General features: G+C 49.7%; 1 protein-coding gene across 13 annotated transcripts in view; it reads right to left on the bottom strand.

Moving 5' to 3' along the window:
• Window positions 1-20,071, bottom strand: part of ZNF618 (zinc finger protein 618) — a 164,643-nt gene that overhangs the window by 19,031 nt on the left and 125,541 nt on the right. For 9 of the 13 annotated variants that reach the window (XM_045840104.1, XM_045840106.1, XM_045840105.1 and 6 more), the window contains exons 6-10: window positions 14,905-14,994; window positions 13,951-13,986; window positions 13,780-13,857; window positions 6,978-7,037; window positions 6,341-6,430 (exon numbers count right to left, since the gene is read on the bottom strand). In XM_045840104.1, the coding sequence (XP_045696060.1) occupies window positions 6,341-6,430; window positions 6,978-7,037; window positions 13,780-13,857; window positions 13,951-13,986; window positions 14,905-14,994 (354 nt within the window). The remainder of the gene's footprint in view (window positions 1-6,340; window positions 6,431-6,977; window positions 7,038-13,779; window positions 13,858-13,950; window positions 13,987-14,904; window positions 14,995-20,071) is intronic. The other 4 variants (XM_045840108.1, XM_045840109.1, XM_045840110.1 and 1 more) reach the window with 1 other exon arrangement.

The raw sequence follows: 20,071 nt of genomic DNA, 5'->3' as shown, positions 1-20,071 counted from the left end.
ATGTTACAGAAAGTTCTTTGGGGAATAAAGGAAAATGATAATAGAGGAAATTAAGGTTTATACAAAGGAAAGTACAGAAAATAGTAAGTATGTGAGTACATATAAAAAGCATTTTCTCATTTCTTAATGACTGTAACAAATAATTGACTGGTGAAAGCCAAAAAGAGTAACCGCTGGGTTTGCAACTTAGACTTCACGTGTGAGCCCACGTGCAGCAGTGCGCCTGCGCGACGGAGCACTTGCTGGTCCAGTGTAAGAGCGGCATGAAGGACGGGGGGAGCAGTGGGAGGCCACGGACTGACAGAAGGTTCTCACACTATGTGTGACGTGCTGTATAAACTCATGGCAGATGGCAATACATTAAGATACACATCATATACCACAGAGCAACCACTAAAGAAAGAGAGGAATAGGCATAAAGCTAAGAGAGGAAAAGTTTTCAACTCTTGATTAACATTAAAGAAGGCAAGACCAAATAAATGAACAAGAAGAAATGAAGCAAACAGAAATACAAGAAAATAGTAAACTTAAATCCACCCATATCACAAAATATACTAAATGTAAATGGATTAAACACTTCATTTATAAGAGGCAGGGATTGCCCTGGCTGGTGTGGCTCCATGGGTTGGGCGTCATCCTGCAAAACTGAAAGGTTGCAGGTTCAATTCCTGGTCAGGGCACATGCCTGGGTTGTGGGCCAGGTTCCCGGTTGGGGGTGTGCAAGAGGCAACCCATCTATGTCTCTCTCCTTCTGGTTTTCCCTCTCTTCCCCTTTCTCTAAAAAATAAAATAAGTAAATAAATAAATAAATTACGTTTTTAAAAGAGTCTTTAAAAGGCAGGGAACATGCCTTTCTTAGGATGAAGGAGTAGAAATCAGCTACATGGATGCACTTCAAGTATAAAAACATATAGATTGAAAGAAAAGAATGAAAAGAGATACACCACACAAACACTAATCCTAAGAAAGCTGCAGTGGCTATACTAATATCAGATAATGTAGATTTCAGACAATGGGTATCACCCAATATATAAAGGGCACTGCACAATTTTAAAAAGATCAATTCATCAAGACGTAACGATCCCAAGTATGTGCACCTAAAAACAAAAGCTACAAAATACATGAATCAGAACCTGGTAGAATTAAAGGGAGAAAGAGCAAATCCACAATGAAAGTTGTAGCTTTTACCTCTCCTCTCTCAGCATTTGACAGAACAAGCCTTTTTTTTTTTAAGCCTAAAAAGGTGAAGAGATTTGAACGGTATTATCCATCATTGCAACCTAACTGACACTGCACTCAGGGAATTCTCTTTTCAACTCCTATAAGGCCCGCAATACCCTGATAGCCAAATTAGACAAGGACATTACCTGCAAAAAGAAGTACACTGCCGGTTAGAATGTAAAATGGCATAACTGCTTTGAAAACAATTTGGCTATTTCTTACAAATTAAACCTACCTACCGTATGATCCAGCCATGCCACTCCCAGGCATTTACCTAAGAGAAATGACAGCACTGGTCCGTACAAAGACACACACTGAAGTGTTCACAGCAGCTGTGTTTGTACCAGCTCCAAACTGCAACAACCCAAATGTCCACCCACACGCGAACACAGGAAATCATGCTATCTGAGGTCGATCCTCAAATAATGTAATTGCATTCAATGTTATTTCATTATAACACTGATGAGATGTAGGAACTTAACTCTCGTTGCATCAACCAGCCAATGGTAGAACTGGTTTATGAAGTTTCACTTAAAATCACAGAACCTATCGACGACATGAAGTGAGGACTTACTGTATGTAGACACTGCTACCACCTATCAGTGAATAGGAATGAAGAACTGATACATGCAAACACGATGAATCTTAAAACAACTGCGGTGAGTGAAAGAAGCCAGATACCCCCTACACCAATGCAAGAGTACACACTGTCAGATTCCATACACGCAATATTCTAGAACACGCAAAGGAATCTACAGTGATAGGAAGCCCATCGAAGCTCGCCTGTGGAGCGGGGCGTGGAGAGCAAGGGATTAGAAAAGGGAGCAAGGCAACTTTTGGGAGTGATAGGTGTGTCCACACTCTTGACTGTAACGATGGTTTTGTGGGTGCACACCGGTCAGAAGTTACCAAACTGTACACTAAGCTTCAAAGAAAGAAGTCATTTTTCTGACAAAAAAAAAAAAAAAAAAAAGAAATGTCCCAACATTGTAACCTTCTTCAGTTTGACTTAGTCTTAATGTGTTTTAATAAAGTAGAGGCATAGTGACTTATTAAGGAAACAAAAATAAATCCATGTAACTCACATTGTCAGAATAAGATAAGAATCATAGAAGCACCTCAATGGATGCAGCAAAACACATGTAACACCAGTCCGTGATACAAACTTTCGGTAAACTAGGAACAGAAGGTAACTTCCTCAGCCGATACAGGGCATCTGTGAAAACCCACTTCAGCGATGGAGACCTGCACTCTGTCTGGGGAACGAGGCAGACATACCCACTCACTTCATCAATGTATCACTTTATTGGGGGATTCTGATCAACACAGGCAGGAAGAAAAAGTAATAAGAATATAGCTTGGAAAGAAATGAAGCTGTCTTTATTAGTAGGATGCATCAGTATGTACAAGGAAAATCCTAAGAATCTACAAAAAAAAAAACTATTAGAACTAATAAGTGAATTTAGCAAAGTCACAGGTTCAATATTCAATATTCAAAAACCCATGATGTTTACATGTACAACAACAACAACTGGAACATGAAAAGTCACAGTAATGTTAAAAACCATGAAATGCTTAGAGGTAATATAATGAAATGTATGCAAGACCTCTATGCTGAAAAGTAGCAACTACTGCTGATAGAAATAAAAAGACATCAATACTTAGATATACCATGTTCATGGACTGGAAAACAGTATTATTATGTCTATTCTCTCCAAAATGGTCTACCGATTCAGTGTAATCCTAAACAAAATCCCAGTTAGATATCTCATAGACAATGGCAGGGAGACTAACATCATAAGGAAAAACTAAGTCCCTAGAATAGACAAATACTCTTTAAAAAGGACAGCACCAAAACCCGGCGAGTGCCTGAGTTAAGACTTACTATCAAACTCCAGCAGGTGAGACCACAGACAAAGAAATCAATGGGACAGAAATAAACACACTTACTTATATATTCAACTGATTTTGAAGGAAGGTCCCAATGCAACATAATGAGGAAAAGGCAATCTTTTCAACAAACGATGTCGGAACAACTAGACATCCATCTGTATGGAATAAAATGGATCTCAACTCATACCTCTCATCAACTCACAACTTGAAGTGGATCACAGACCTAAATGCAAACGCTGAATTTATAAACCTTTACAAGAAAATAAAGGAGAATATCTTCGCCACCTCGAGGAAGGCAAGAATATCCTAGGTAAGACCCAGAAAGCACCAACCACTGGGGAAAAAATAATACATTAGATGTCATCAAAATGAAAGACTGCTCATCAAAAAAGACACTATAAGAAAATCAACAGGCATGCGGAGGACTGGGAGGAAATATTTACAATGTAGGCATCTCATAAAGGACCTGGATCTAGAATATATAAAGTACTTCTACAACTTAATAATAAAAAGCCCAATAACCCAACCAAAAAATGGGCAAAAGATGTGAATAGTTTCCAAAGAAAAATAAACAAATGGCCAATGAACAAATGAAAGTGCTCGACATCATTAGTCCCCAGGGAAACACAAGTGAACGAGAGACGCCACTGCACGCTCCCCAGGACGACTGGGACGCAATAGCCCCCTGCCACCAAACGCTGGCAAGAACGTGGGATCCGTGACTGGTGGGAGGGTGAGATACTCTCCCCTAGGACCCAGCAATTCTACAGCTTGGTATTTATCCAAGAGAAATGAACGCCTATGTCCACACAAAGCCTTGTACAAGCATTTTCATAGCAGTTTCATTCACAACAGCCTAAAACTGGAAACAACTCAAATTAACGAGGAAATGGCCAAACAAACTGGTATTTTTTCAAACAAAGGCTCAGTAATCAAAATGAAGGAGTAACTGATATACATGTAACATGTACGAATCTCAACAACACTCTGCTGAGTGAAAGCCAGACACAAAGGAGTACATCCTATGACTCCATCTGTAAGAACTTCTGCAGGCAGGCCAGGTCCCTCTGGACATTCTCACCACTCCGGGTCTCTCGAGGCCTGGCCCTGGGTACCACCGGAAGCTGTCAAATCTAGCCCCTGATTCCACACAGAATCCACGGACATACAAATCTCTGGATACAAAGGCCACTGGAGGGGCCGTTGGTCAGCCTTGGAGAATCAGTCCTCTTCTGGATCTGGCCTAAATCTCTCGTGTTGTAATTTAAACACAGCTGATCCTAGAGCCCTCAGACTTCAGTGAATAACAGAGAAGAAAGATGTACTCAATAGAGAGAAGCAGAAAGGCACAGAACAAGAGTCCGTAACTGAGAGAAAAAGAAAATGAGGAACAAAGGAACAGTGGACAGCCCTTCAGGAGAAAACCTGGACATTAAGGGAGAAATCTGGGTACATGCAATGCAGCCCCTCGTGCTGTCCCATCTGACACGATGCTGAACAGCTTCGTGGTTAAGAGAATGGCCCTGGATTTTGCCTTTGAAGGTTCAAAGCCAAGCTCCCCCTCTTATTGATTCCACGACTGTACTCAACCAGTTTCAAAAGTTTGGGAGAAGAGCAGAAGCAGCACTGAAGGCACCCTCCAAAGGCTGAAACCATGGTTGCAGGCTGGCCTTGCAACTAACACCAAAGTGCATTCTGGGGAGCATCCTCTCCAGGCAGCAGCACAGGTACCCATGCACGGCTGCCAGTCCCAGCCCATGGAGAGAAGAATCCCCGGAGGGTCCAGGCCATGGAGCTCAAGCCCTGCCACAGCCCTGATGACAGCACTGGCACCATTAGTGGGTCAAGTGGATGGGTCGTGCCCACCAAGCAGAAACTGTGTCCTCTCCCCACTGTCCCTCCCCCGAACATGTGGTGGGAACTGGATGACCCGACCCGTGCATCCCCAGCTTCGATGGCAGGATGGGTCCTCTGGTTTGGCCACACTAGAGGGTTTGGAGATGCCCAGAATCCAGAGCCCTGGGCTGGAAAGACCTCAAGAACTTGCACAGATGGAAACCCAGCAGGTAACTCACCAGTCAGAGGGTGAGTAGGACAAGAAGCCTAACCCAGTTACGGACCTCACACCAAGCTCTCGTCCATGGGAGACCTCCAGCCTCTGCTGCTCTGCCCAGCAGGGAGCTTCCTCAGGAAGCTGCCTGCACTGTCCTCTAAGCTCTGGACACCTTCCTGCCCACCCAAATGCCCCTGGGCAGGGGATGCCACGTGCCTGTGTTATTTTCAGGGCTTCCAAAAGGTCCTGGGCCTCCCAGACTGCAGGCATCTTAATCCCCTGCTGCCCTTGCATAACTCCTTCCTGTTTCTGGACCCAAGTCTCCCAATCCAAAGAGTGTGGAGCGGGTCCACACAGCTCCACCCAGAGAAACAAAAGCAGGGGTACTCCCACATCTGCTCCTAAACATCCGCTCTGCCAAGGGGGTTAAGCTCCGCCCCTGTCGAGACTGTGGTTGAGGACTGAGGGTCCCCTAGCTCATTGTACACTTGGGGTTGAAGGATGGAGCCAGCTCCAGCCTCCAGAAGTGGAGCTGGGAAATCAGCAGCGTCAGGAGGACGGAAAGCCACTGTATCCCTGTGGGAAGGGTCCTTAGAACCTTTTCCCTTCTGGGTCAGGACAGGAGGGAGAGACTGGGGTCCAGAGACAGGGCAGGGCCTGCCCAAGGTCACATGCAAGCCCATGACCTCACTGGGATTAACACCCAGGGCTCTGAGTCCTGATTTAGCACTCCTTCTAGCTTCTTACCCTTCCACCACGAAGGGCAGAGAGGGAGCTTGCCTGTCCAGTTGGCCATCCCTCGCCTGGGTTAGGCTCTGCATGGGTTCAGACCCAGGCTGCACCCCAAGATTCTGGCTTTGGGGGTGAGGATTCAGGAGCATGATTTGGAGGTGCTTAGAGGAGGTGGGGACAGGACCACGGAAGGACCTGGGTGAGTGGTGCCCACACTCTGCATCCACTGAGGGAAGATTCAGTTTTTACTGGCTTAAGGGTGGGGCTTTCCCACCTATTCTAGCTGCTGGAGTTAAGGTGCCCCCCTCCACCAGTCAAAACTGGATACGAGACTGGCCCAAACCAAGCTCACCTTTATTTCCCCCCCACCCCCCGCAGCAACACCCCAGAGCCTGGGCCTGTGGCAGGCCCACCCCTTCCCCAACAACAAAAGGTACTCACTGATGGGGGCGTGTAAGGCCACATGCTCCTGGTAGGGCGTGTAGTACTTGTACTGCTTCCCGCAGAATTCACAGGTGTAATTGCCGGTTTCTGCCCAAGAAGGAAAAGAAAGTGTGGGACTAGGTGCCCAGCTCCCATCCAGAAGCAGCGGCGTGCTCCCTCCCCGCAAACTCCTTCTCATTCTGGGACAACACACTGGAATCGGGAGACCCCACTTGAGTCAACTACGACTTGAGTTCAATTCCCAGCCCTGCCATTTGGAGCTGTGTGACCTTGCGCAAATCTCTTAACCTCTCTGTGCCTCAGTTTTCCTATCTGTAAAACGGGGATAATAATAGGACCACCTTATAGGATTGCTGTGAGGATTAAATTTCTATGTCAAGTGCTTAGAACAGTACCTGGCACACACTGTTCTCTCTCACCGCTCTGCCCCCAGGCCCCAGTGCTCAGGAAACATGCGTTGACCCAAGGTGACCTCCAGTGCTAACCTGTCTGTCAGCCCTTTTGCCCTGCCCTCTGCAACGGCCACACTCGGGTCCCCTCATCTCCAGGACCTTCCCCTGCCCCCAAGCACCCCCCACCCCCCAGCAGAAGAGGTCACTTCTTCCTCTCAGGTCCCACCGGACTTCATTTTTACCTCTCTTTTGGGTCTGCCTAACTTCTTTCTTCTTAAAAATTTCTGATGTAATATTGTTCACTGGGGGAAAATTATAAAATACTGATAAATACAAAATTTAAAAAAAGAAGAGAAATTTCAATCATCTACAATCCCCAAACCAAGAGCGGCAGCTACCCCCTGGGCACACGTGCACCTTGCAACCTACCCCGGGCCCCACCCCTCTCCCCACTACACTGACATCACCCGTCTGGCTGCTGCGGGCCCGGAATCAGCGGCCCTGATCTATATCCACTTTGTAACCTGGTGCATTCAATCGACAATACTTTGTGGACATCTTGCTCAATCAATAAACTTCGATCTCTACTGCATTCATCGGCTGCATGGTTCCCAGTGGACTTCAGAATCTGCTGCACTAGCCTCCTGCACCAGGGGACGTTTAGATTGTTTCCAAAAAATTTCCTTTATATATACATACATATATATACATACATACATATATACATATACATATATATATATATATAAATGCTGTGAGCCACATCCTTGTAGAAGTCTTTGCACATTCGCTCATTATCTTTGCACATCATTGTAAGATAAAGATTAGTGTGCATAATCTTTGCACATCATTTCCCTGGGAGAAATGAAGGGCTATGTATTTTTAAGGCTTTTGATAACCACAGCACCAACCACCTGTCAAAAGGTTGGGCCAATTTTTGTCTTAATCAGAAAGATGTGAAAATGACTGTTTCCATACACTGTAGCGAGTGTTAAGTATTATTATCTTCTTAAACTGTGCCTGATCGGGGAAACCATAACGCACCGCTGGCTTTATTTTCCACCTCTTTGAGTTGTACGGAAATTGACTGTTTCTCGTGCCTAATTGCAGTGTTTCGTTCATGACTTCTCTGTGTTTGCCATAATGTTTCTATAGGTGTACTTACCTTTTTTAAATCACTAAGAACTCTGGAGGTTCGAATACCAATATTTTGTATGTTAGTTATAAGTATTTTTGGTTGAACTGGCTTCTTAATTCTGTTTACAGTTTTTCTCTCTCAATATAGAAGCTTTGAAGCTTCTTTGTCTACTCAGGCGATCCCAGTCTTCACTGCGAACGGCCCTCTCTTGTTTACATCACCCTGCTCTCTGGCACGGTGCTTCGCACTCACAGGGAGGTCCCCGGGCCAGCAGCACCATCACCGCCTGGGAACTGGTTACAGACGCAAATTCTTAGGACTCACGCAAGACGCACTGAAAGAAAAACTCCAGGGATGGGCTCCAGCAACCTGTGTTTTAATAGACCCCTTGGAAAAATTCTGATGCACGGGAAAGTTTGAGAACCACTACTCTAATATATAATTATACAGTTCTGTTAGTTCGCCTGGCATGAATGTCATTAACTCTTGGTAATGACTTTGTCAGAGCCTCCTTTCTGCTTGTTTGCATGTGCCCAAAGACGTCTCCCCCGGATGTCCCTGTCCTTCCGTTCATTGAACGGTACTGTGCTAAATGCTGGCACAAAGTGTTGAGCAAAAAGTCATGGTTCCTGCCATCAAGGCGCTTACAGTCTGGAGAAGGAGACAGAAAACATGAAATAATCGTACAAACATAACTCTGCCACCATGCTGGGTGCTCTTAAAGGAGACGTGGACAGTGCTAAGAAAATTCTACCAGGGAATTCGACTTGGTTAAGGAAGCACCAATGAGCTTCCTCAGAAAGAGAAAAGATAATGAATTAACTAGGTATGCCTCTAATAAGCCAATAATAATTGGATCATTTTAAATTAACCCAAGAATCTTTGTCTTCTAATACAGAAGAGCATGCCATTTCCTTTTCTTGCCATAATTGACTTGGTTCCACTTGTTTGATGATTTTTTTTCCCTTATGTTCCACCCTTCTGGCTTGTCTCCTTGAGCTTTCTGTTGTTTGATGCATAAACTCTTTTCTTTGCCTTTCCATTATTCTCCAATACACTGTCTCAGACAGTATGAATGTTTCCCTAAATGCTATAATCAAGCAGGAAATGATATGCTCATGTCTCTTACCATTGAGAACGGGAGTTTAACTGCATGCTTCTCGGACTCCAGCATGTGTAAGAATCACCTAGAGAGATGGCCACAACACAGGTGGCTGGGCCCCAGCCCAGAGGTTCTGACTCCCCAGGTCTGGCGTGGGCCTTGGGAATTCCCGCTGTGAGTCAGCTTCCAGGAGACGCGGAGGCTGCTGCTCTGGGGACCACGCTGTGAGGAGGACTGCTTTAACCAGCCTTTCCTGGATCCCTCTCAGTGTTTCTCCCTTCTTGCATGTTCAGAACTCCCTTTTAATACTTCAGAATAAGCTCTGCCTTTTGCACTCAATTTGACAATCAGATCTGCAATATTTTAAACTTACTTCTGGTTTACCTGGCTTTGGTATTCACCACAAGTGCTCTCGTACTGTGAATTATTTCTTCATAATTGAGCCCTTAAGTGTGCTCTACCACTCAGTTCCCTGGAGCATAACTTCAAATAATTTCTTGAAGATGAGTACACAGGAGATACGGTATGTTTTTGAGTCCCGGCTTTTTCTCTTTACACACAAATCACAGTTTGTCTAGATATAAAATTCTTAGATCACAACCTCTTCCCTTCAAAACTATTTCATTGCAAAAACAAAAAACAAAAAACTACTTCATTACCTTTGCCATTTCGTACTGCAGAGAAGACTGAGGCATATTCACAATATCCATCGTGAATTCATTTGTACGTAACTTGCTTTGTTTTATTTCTAAATGGCCACGTGCTTTTTTTCTTTATATTTATGGCTTTGAAAAATCACCAAAATCTGTTTAGTCACAGGTCTCTTTACATTCTCTCTACCTGAGCTACGATGGGCCCTTAAACCTACACACACAGACCTTCCTTCAGAGGAGCAAAGTTTTCTTCTAATGTATCTATGACGTGCTGCTGGTGCATCACCCACAGTCCTGGAACTGCTTCCCCATTCTCCGTACTTATCACGATTTCTCCCTACCATCTCACCTGTTCCCATCTGCCCTTCACATCATCCATTCCATCTCAACAGATGGACGCTGCTCTTTACTGCCTACAACGGAAGTCTTAGTTCTGTTCTTATATTTCCCGCTTCTCTGCAATCCTTCCTCGTCTCGTGCCTCCTTCTGCCTTTTCGTCTTATCCTGTTGCTTTTTTTTACCACACAACTCCAGGCTCCTTTTTCACAGGGTTCATGCTACGGGCTGAACTGTGTCCCCCATAAATTCACATGTTGATGCCCTGCCTCCCAATGGGATGGTATGTGGCCGAAGAGTGATCTCCACAGAACCCAACCATAACCGGCACCCTGACATTGGACTACCAGCCTCCAGAACTGTGAGAAAACAAATCGCTGTTAAGCCACCCATTGTTAAGGCAGCCCAAGTGGACTAAGACAGGGCACAGAATCCACTGTGGCTGTCAAACTGAGTGTTCTTCCAGATTTTGCGGTAGACCATTTTCAGAGGTATGCTCTTCCCCCGAGTCTCCTGAGTTCTCTTTGTCTTGTTATGTGGAATTTCATAGTTCCCATGGCTTGTTTTTTTAATTTATTGTTCAAGTGAGTCTTCCTGATCCACGTGTAAAAATCAAGTAACCTATACATGAATCCAGGCTTACTCTGTTTCAGCAGACATGAATGAGCTGCTCTGAATCTTCCCATTATCATGGTAGGCCATCACGGTAATAATTCGCAGATCAGCAGCTGGGCAGCAAGCTGCCACACAGGACCCCTTAGACCAGCTCCTTCTGGCAAGACTCCTCTGCTCCTTCATGCCTTGGGCTTCCTCCTCAAGTCCCTAATTCTCTAATTTGTTCAGCTGCTGTGAATGCAGAAGGCATATTTCCCAGCATGCACTACGACCAGGTTGTTTTCCTCTTCCCCCACCTATAATTACTACTTGTGGCAACCAGTCCTGGCACAGTGTACCTACGGTCCCTCTGCTGGCTCCTCCTATTCCACACCTTATTTTTATAGTTCTGTGGCACTGGCCTACTCAAAGAAGTGGCAGGAACCCAGGAAGCAGCATTCTTCTCTTGCAAGGCAGCTCCAGAGTGGTAACAAGGGGCGGCCTCACACTATTCTAGCAGCCTCACTTCCATAGCGTCAAGCTTAATTTTCTCAACACAATTCCCTCCTCCACGTCATTGGTGATAATTCCTCCCAGATCCTAGCATGGGTTGTCTGTAAGGCTTAGTTACCGACACACAGAACAAGTTTCATCTTGTTCTGCGCCTTTCAGGGTAATTAATAGGCACCACTTATTAAATTTAATGCTTCCATGTAAGCATCACAGACTAATTCCTTTATAAACATAATCTCCGCTCATCTCCATGACAATCCCGAGGGGTGTTTTATTGTCATCACCCCGTCTCTGAATTCAGGAAATGGTGGATCAGAGCGATTACAGAACGTGCAGGATGTCACGCGGGGATTAGGTGCGATAAGCTGGGATTCACGTCTGGGGTGGTTCTAAAGCTCCCGTTCTCCTCCATCTCTTGGCAGCGCCGCTCCTTCGTGACGCCCCAAACACGAGCCAGGTGCTGGCTGACACTTCACGCACTCATCCTGCAGAACGGACGGGCGTTCTTGTGCCCGACTTACAGATGGGTCACAGGACACTCAGAGAGCATCAGCAGCCAGTGAGCCTGTGGCGCCAGCATTCGAACCCGAGCCTGCTGGACTCCGAAGCTGATGTCCACGGTTACAGCGCTAGGTAAGGAATGGACGGGCAGTGCTGGGCCGAGGCTCCCTGTCCTGATCTGCCTACAACTGTCCGTCACGGGACGTGTCTGACGCAGATCAGGGTGTTCTCACAGTCTACCTCCTGGCAGTTTTCGTGTTGAGGATTTCCTCATTTTCTTTATCTTCAAGATAATTTTAATGTTACTGTTTATTGAATGTTTACTATGCATATCACAAGCAGTGTGCTAATCACTTTACAGGTATTATTAGATCTGCGGTTTTCTGAGTGCTTTAAGAGTAAAAAGCAAGCAGAAAGTCATCCCCCATGAGGAAAGAGGAACAAGAGGCACAGGTACATGGAGCAGACCTACGTCTGTCAGAGGGAGCAGAGGTGGGGGACCGGATGACAAAAGGGGAAGGGAGAGAACAAGAACACATAGGCATGGCCCCAGGGCATGGGCAATGGGTGGGGACTGCCTGCGGGGGTCAGGCTGGGTGGAGGTGGGCAAAGGGGGAAAAGTGGGGACAACTGTAATAGCAGCAGCAATGACAACAACGACAACAACAACAATAACAACAAAGAAAAAAAAAGGAATTCAGGGACCCAGCCAGTGCCTTCCGAGGGCCTGGGACCAAGCTCCATCCCGAGGTGCATCTCAGGCTTCCCCTGTTGCGCTTCCTCGATTTCTTTTCTGTCAGAGTTCCACATCCTTTCGTTCTCTGTGTGTGTGTGTGTGTGTGTGTGTGTGTGTGTGTGTTTTCACAAGCTGCCTTAACCCTTACTGTGATAAGGCAGAGTCAGTAAAGGTCTTTCACAGGGCAGAGAGGCACAGGACAGAGAGGAAGAAGCAAGAATGTACATTTCTGAAGGACTGGACCAGATGAGACCACATGTGAGATGCTCCCCTCCACCCACAAATGGTCTTCCAAAAATGCAAATCACATTACGTTCCTTCCCCATTTAGTGCGCTCTTCCTGGGTCAGCTTGTTCTACTTGGGATTCAGTCTTGATAACTGCCCAGCATTCGAGGCTCTCTAAAACCTGAACTCAGAATCAACTTGCCTTTCCTTGGCCAGTGTGGCTCAGAGGACTGAGCACCAGCCTGCGAACCAAAAAGTCACGGGTTTGATTCCCAGTCTAGGGTACATGCCTGGGTTTTGGGCCAGGCTGCCAGTAGGGGGCATGCAAGAGGCAACTACACAATTGATGTATGTTTCTCTCCCTCTTTTTCTTCTCTCTCCCCTCTCTAAAAAATAAATCAAATCTTAAAAAAAATCAATTTGCCTTTCAATTCCCAGAAAAGTGCTCCTCTCCTGCCTACGGGTGGGATGCAGGGGCTCACTTCCCAGCCTGGTTCCCACGCGGAAGCCTCCTGGATTCCCAAGGCAGGACAGGTACTCCTGGCACCCACAGCCCCCTGTGCTTCTGGACACGCAATCGCAGGAACTATTCTTACTGACCTACGGGCCTCCTCCTTGCCTGCATCACCCGAAGGGAGGGCCACGTCTGTCTTGCTCACTGCCGCCTCCCCACAACACTCAATACAAGTGTGCTGGGAACAGGCAGGTCACGTGCCTGGCTCCTGCCCTCACGAGTTTATTGGGACAAGGACAGAGCATCTGCCTCTAGTTCCTCTGGACAGCTTCACTGGCTGATAAATCCCTTCAGGTGACAATAACGAGTTATTTTCCGAGCACCTATTATGTACCAGGCACTGTGCTAATTAACAGGTGACTGATATCCACGATCTCATTTAATCCCCCAACAAACCCATGGGGACATGTCATCCTCATGCCACAGGTGAGGAGCCGAGGCTCAGGACGGCTAACAGATTGCCAGGGCACCAAGCATGTGCTACCTTCACTGTCCTGACCTTGACCCTGTGCTGTCCTGCTGCTTCTCAAAAGCTAAATCCTAAAACTGATTGACCCACTTGACAGGTAGGCAAAATGAGGTACAAGAAGGCCAGTGGCTCGCTGGCCAGAGACGTTGCTGCCAGATGAGCAACGCCACCCTCTTCCAGCGGGGGAACTCACCTTGCCACTCTCGGCCAGCCCCCTCCTGTGTCCCCACCCTGCCCCTGCCCCAAGGAGAGGCCCGCATACTTGGCCCGATTTTCTGGAATGGTTCCGGGGGTTCCTCCTTCACCTCTTCAGTGGCCACGACACCTTGGTCGAAGGGATCTGTGGGAGAACACACGGCCCTTAGCGCCCTGGTGACCAGGTCTCAGGAGCCCAGCTGGGGACCAGAGAGGCGGCCAGCCACCAAGTACTTACCTGCCCGGTTCTCGGGGGCCCCTTCCACACTGAACACTGAGTCCGGGTGGGAGGCAGCAGCCACAGAAGAAAAGCAAACAGGAGCCCTGTTAGTTCCTGCCCACTCACAGGTGCCTCTGCCCACTCTCCCAGCCCCGGTCCAGGTGAGCTTGCCTTTGGGGCCTAAGGGAGCTGCCCTGGCTAGTAGGGATGCCCCAGAAACCCAGGGACCACAGGGTGGTGCATCCCAACCAGGATGCAGCCTGTGTCTCCATGCCTCTTCCTCCCACGGCAGGGCACCCCCGCCCTCCCGCCCCCTGCCCCGGCAGGGGCAGGCAGGCGTTCTGTCTGCCATGTCTGGGTCGCCAGCACCCCTCTGAGGGGCCAGGGAGACACCAGGGGGAGGGGGGAAAAGCAGGCAAGAGGAAGCATGAGCCAGTAGGGAGTGAGCCTGGTTGTGAGGTGGGTGGGCTCGGGGTGAGGGGGCTACAGAGGGGCCCCAAGATCCTTCCCAGGTCCAAGACCCTATTTCTAGGATTCTTAAGTTTCTAAAAACAAATTACCTAAATTCATTGTTCTAATTTCTAACTCCATAATCTAAGACACTAAAATATCATCATTCATTTTAAAAAATTGGTTTAATTTCACCAGAGCACATGAATACTCAACACGAAATCATATAATGAATTGGTATGAAATGGTGGGTATTAGACTGATTTCGATCTACAAACCCGGCAATTTCGCTTGGGTTGCCCTGATCAGAAGTATATGTGGAAGGTGATGGAGACCTCTTCTCCCCGGGACCCTCAGGGGCTGGTCACTGCCCTCATGGTCTCGCCCCTGCATGACCTTCCTCTGGGTCGGAGGAGGGAGGGAGGGCTGAGGGAAGGGGGGTGGCCAGATAAGCAGCCCTGGGCAGTGCTGGGGCGCTCTCTCTACGTGACTCGCTCCCAAGGAGTGAGGGGCCTGACTCACCATCCACTGCGTGCAGGTCTCGGTGCTCCTGGAAACAGCTGTAGTATTTGTACTTCTTCCCGCAGATGTCACACGTGTACCTGAAATTATCTGTGGGGAACATGTGGTTACCAGGGCTTCAGTCACTCGGGGTGGGATTTTGGGGGCCAGCTCACCTGGCCTCAGGAACCAAAGAAGGGACTAGCTCAGACTGGCCCGGATGGGTGACTCCATGGAGAATCAGTTCTGGGGTCTGTGAGGGGGCCTCTACACAAGGGGACTGGGAAGCCAGCCCCCAATCCCACCCTAGGGGAGCTCAGCTCCTAAGGGCAGGTGGTAGCTGGCCCCACGGCTAAGCAGGCCCGGGGCTGGCAGCTTCGGAGAGGGCTCCCAAGGACCCCGTCTCCTGGTGTTCACATGCTGCGTGTTCCCTTCTCCTCGAGCCTGGGCAGGACCAAGTGACTTGCTTCTAATGAAGACAATGCAGCAAAGGGATGTGACATCCCTTCTCTGTCCAGGGATGTCACGTCTGAGATTAGGTTACAGAAGACCATGACTTCCGTCTGGCTCATACAGTCTGGCTCTCCCTAGCTGGCATGCTGTGAGCTGCCCACGGAGACCACCTGGCAGCCTCAGTGAACAGCTGGGAACCGCGGCCCTCTGTCCAAGAGCGTGGGGAAGGCCAACTCTGCCAACAACCACACGAGTGAGAGTGGAAGCAGCTGCTGCTCTGGTTGAGATCTGAGAGTTGACCATGACCCTGGCTGACACCTTGACTGCAGCCTTACATAAGACCCAGAACTGGAGGACCCACTCCCAGATTCTGACCACAGAAACCGGGAGATAATCAGTGTTTGTTGCTTTAAGTCGTTAGGTTTGGGGGAAATGCGTCAGACAGCAATAGATAACAAACACAGGGCCCGAGTCTGGATAATCCCTAGGTCTACCCAAAGCCAGAGGCTGGACTCACACCGAAAGTTGTCCTCCGCACACTGGTAACACTGGCAACACTAACATTTGCTCGCACAAACCTTGCATGTGCACTCCTTGGGCTGATCTAGGGACGGCCCAGCCACTCATCCTTCTAAAGATGCCCGGCACAGGGAGAGTGGGCAGCTTGCTCAGGCTACACAGTGGGGCTGGAAACTGCCAGGATTCAAGTACTGACTTAATTCTAAGCCACGGCTGAGTCAGGGTGTAACAGGGTGCAGCCAAGAGGGGGGCCCCAAATAGGGATTTGGAATGGGGCCCAAAACTCAGGGTGTCCAGGAAATATTAGGATGTCCTCCTCCTCCCCCCGGCCCACAGGTGTGGGCTGGGGGAAGGGACAAATGGAGCAGGGCCATTGAGAGCTGTTTTGTATAGCAACAGCTTTGCAGCTAACCTCTGGTATGGTCATTTAACATATCTATAACCTTTAACTAGTTACATAGATATGTTAAATAGTTGTGGCCATGCTCTGAGCCAGGGGAATGGAAGTAACCAGCCCCCCAAGATGTAACTGGGGGGCAGGTCCCCTGAGTTACAGCACCTGGGTGGGAGCTTGGAGAAGATTGGCTCCATGATATGGGGCCATGCCTGTCCAGACTCACGATGGCAGCCCAGTAAAGCTGGAAGGACATGGGAGTGCTGGCAAGTGTAGCCAGTTGTGGGAGGAGTTGGAAATGGGGCTGCAGACTCAGAGTGGGGATTTAAATGGGGACACAGCAGTCATTAGAGAGAACCACGCGGTTTTGACAGAGTGGAGACTCCTGCAGCCATTGTGCAGAGAGGACCACTCAGCTGTGGCACTGCAGAGAACCACGTGGCTTTACCAGAGTGGGGACCCCCGCAGCTTTAGAAGGGGGAGCCACCACCTGGCTTTAGCAGAGATCCCGGTGACACAGCTGATGGTGCCGGGAATCGAGGGAGGCCTACCAGCTGAGCACGGATTACTGGGAAGAACCGGGGGCTGCCTGAGCCATGGACTCCTATTTCTTTTCCTGAGATACGGTACCCCAGACTGGGTAAAGGGGGAAGGAAGGACTGTGTGTGTTTGGGGGTGTTTTAAGGGACTTTGAGATTTTGTTGAAGACATTAGGTCACTACTTTAAGTTTGTATAGCATTAAATAAACATTTCCTTTCCTTTTCATGAATCTCTGGCATTGAGAGGTGTCTTTCCTATAAGGCGGCGGACATAACGAACCTGGGGGGTTCCTTTCAGTAGTAGTATATTGCCTTTGGCCCCCCATTTTGTTCTGTAACAAGGGTGCATGGCCCTTCCCTGTCCAGCCACCCTCCACCCCTGGGCTGGGGCACCAGCCCCCGGCCCCTCTTCTGATCCTCCACACCCAAGTACAGGATCGGATGAGACCCCTCCATGCCAAAGCTGTAACGCCGGGCAATTCTGTGTGAAGGTTTCTGGCCCCCGAGTATCTGAACTTTGGGACATAGATGACATCAGTCGTCTCCCCACCTCTGCAACCACCTTGTGCACTGCACCTGCAGTCTCTGAAAGTGCCAGGGCCACAGAGACTGACTGGTCCCCGAGTGAGGTGTGCACACAGCCTCGGCACATGCAGACACTCTGAGGGTGGGGGGATCAGGCAGGGTCCAGCAGGCTACCCTCCTACCAGTCTCTCCCATCAGGCCTGAACCAGCCAGGGGACAGTGCAGGGGGAAGGCCTGGCCCTGCCTGACCTCACCCGACCTGCCAGCCAGTGCCACTCCACCTGGGGATTCGGTGTCCCCTCTTCCCTCTAATGTGAGGGGAGGAGAGAGTAGTGGATGGCCTGAATCCGGGGGCCTCCCCCAGGCTGGCGGTTCCAGGACTCGAAGCCTGGCTCAGGCTTCCGCCCTGTTCCCTGGCCGGGAATCCAGCTTAGACAACGACCTCCCCCATCAAGTCCCATCCAGACCATAATCCTCTCTGGGTGCTGGACACCTGGGCAACGGAGGTGGGGAAGTCAAGGCCACCTGGGGTCTGTGGGTTCCAGATGGGGCCCTGCCCCTGAAAGTCTTCTCCCACACCGGCCAGTGTTGGTCACCCCCTGCAGCTGCCTGCCCCACTTGCCTACACAGCCTCTCCAGCCAGCCAGGCCACGCCCACCACCTCCGATCAAACAGGAACCCCTAGTTTCTGCCACTGACAAGCGCCCGCCCAGCATGCGATGTTGAATCCCATGCCACTGTGTCTCACAGGGACGGGGAACACATTCCCAGACCCACCTAAGGCAGGAGTGGATGCACACAGGAGAGCTGTCCCTAAAGAAAGAATGGGAAACCACATTCTCAGAACTCCCGGAGACTCTGGAAACAGCACTGCAAACCCACTCTGGGAGGCAGGCTGCCCAAGCTCCAACCCCACTCCACCGCTTACAGGGACGACTAACACCAACACACTCCCTAGCCTCTGCCCCATGGCATTCTTCTCTGTAAGAGGGGGACGACAGTTCCCTCCCCTCCCGGAGCTGTAATAATCAACGAGCACAATGCTAAGGGAATCGATGTGACGACAGCAAGAAAAGTGGATGTGAAGTTAGTCTTTTTGTTAGCTGAGAGACGGGTAAGCGGGCAGAGACCTCTGTATCTGTGTAACTTTTCTAACAAAGAAATGAGAGATTCCCGGACTACAGGTGTGAGACCTGGTTTCTGTGCCCCCTCCACCCCTGACAAGCTGGACGACTTCTCTCTGGGTCTCAGGACGCCCATCTGCACCACGGGCGGGCTGGACGTGCTCTCCTCCACCGGACCCTTTGGCTCCAGGACTCTGCGGCCGGGCTCCCGTAACGGGGCTGGGGGTGCGAGGGCGCCAGGCTTTCTGAGCAGCACCGCTGGCCTGGGTCAGGGCAGGGTTGCAGCACGGGGAATAAAATAAAGCCCGCTGGCCATGGGGAGAGAACGCCACAGGAAGGAAGGGAGAAGCGATGGCAGGACTAAAAATAGCTCCGGCGACAGAGCCCTTAACCAGCGGCGGGCCTGCGGGAACAACGGAAGTCGGACGGAACACAACGCATCATTGAGGGGCCGCCGGAGAGGCTGGGGGCCCAGAATCGCCGAGGAAGAAAAGATAAATGGGGAAGACCCTGGGATGGGAGGCTGACCCCAGGCAGAGACCATGGGAGCTGGAAGAGAAGGGAGCTATTGAAGGGGAAGGAGCCCGGGGCCCGGCTGGGGTGGGCGGGGCTCGGGAGGAGGGGCAGGCCTTCCCCCCCTTCCAGACGTGGGCCCTCTGCCTGCTGTCGGCCCGACCTGAGCCCCGGATTCTCCTCCAGACGATGGAAGAGCAGCCTCATCCCTGCCTGCCTACCGTGAGGGTATGAACCCGCAGCCAGCGGACAGGAAAGCGCCTCAGGAGGGGTGCTTCGGACCCGGTGCGGTTAAGGTCCTGCTTGAGCCCCAGACGCCTGCTTTGGGTGTTTTGTTTGAGGGGGTCCTGTTTGTTTATATTTTAAGAAATGTTTTTATGGCGGTACAACAAACATGCAGGACAGGAGTTCCCGTCTGTGCAACATGGCAGACACGAGTAGTTGTGGCAGAGGTGTCCGGTGGCCTGCGAAGTCCCAAAGGATCAGCGTATGGTCCCCTACAAAAGTGTGCTGGCCCTGACGTACAAAGGGCACAAACCCTAAGTGTGCGGCTTGTTCCATTTTCGCAAACCCGAAACACAGAGTTGGTGGACCCAGCGCACTGCCCCACTGTCGGGACCCAGAGGCCCCTTCCTAAAGGGAACCAGGATTCTGACTCTCACAGTGCAACTTTGTATCCCCATTTCTGCACTTCTTGCACGCAGAGCTCAGAGGAGGGGCTCTTTGCTGGCTGCCTTTGCTGCTGTGGTTAGTGGGCCATCCACGCTGCTGTGCGTGGCTCGAAGCCTCTGCTCCTCGTGGCTGTCCTGCGGTCCTTCGTGTGAACACTCCATGACTGACTTATCGCTTTAACTAGCTGGGCGCTCGCTCGGGAGGTCTGGTTTGGAGCTGTCACAACTACTGCTGCTGAGAACACCCCAGTTCACAGCTCAGGGTGGACACCAGCACACATTTCTGCTGGGACACACCTGGGAGTGCATGAAGCTGCTGGGTGCCAGAGCTCAGGGTTTGTTGGGTGGGGCTGGCTCCACCCCAGCCTGCAAGCCTCTGGCTGGCTTGCTCACCGGGCCTGTGGGTTTAAATCTGGAGGGTGGGCAAGCAGGACCTGTGAGCAGCAAAG

The sequence above is a fragment of the Phyllostomus hastatus genome, unplaced genomic scaffold (assembly GCF_019186645.2).
Source record: "Phyllostomus hastatus isolate PE091 unplaced genomic scaffold, TTU_PhHast_1.1 phas_contig_34, whole genome shotgun sequence".
Lineage (NCBI taxonomy): Eukaryota > Metazoa > Chordata > Mammalia > Chiroptera > Phyllostomidae > Phyllostomus > Phyllostomus hastatus.
The sequence above is the reverse complement of the archived record's forward strand: the minus strand, read 5'-3'. Positions and strand labels throughout refer to the sequence as shown.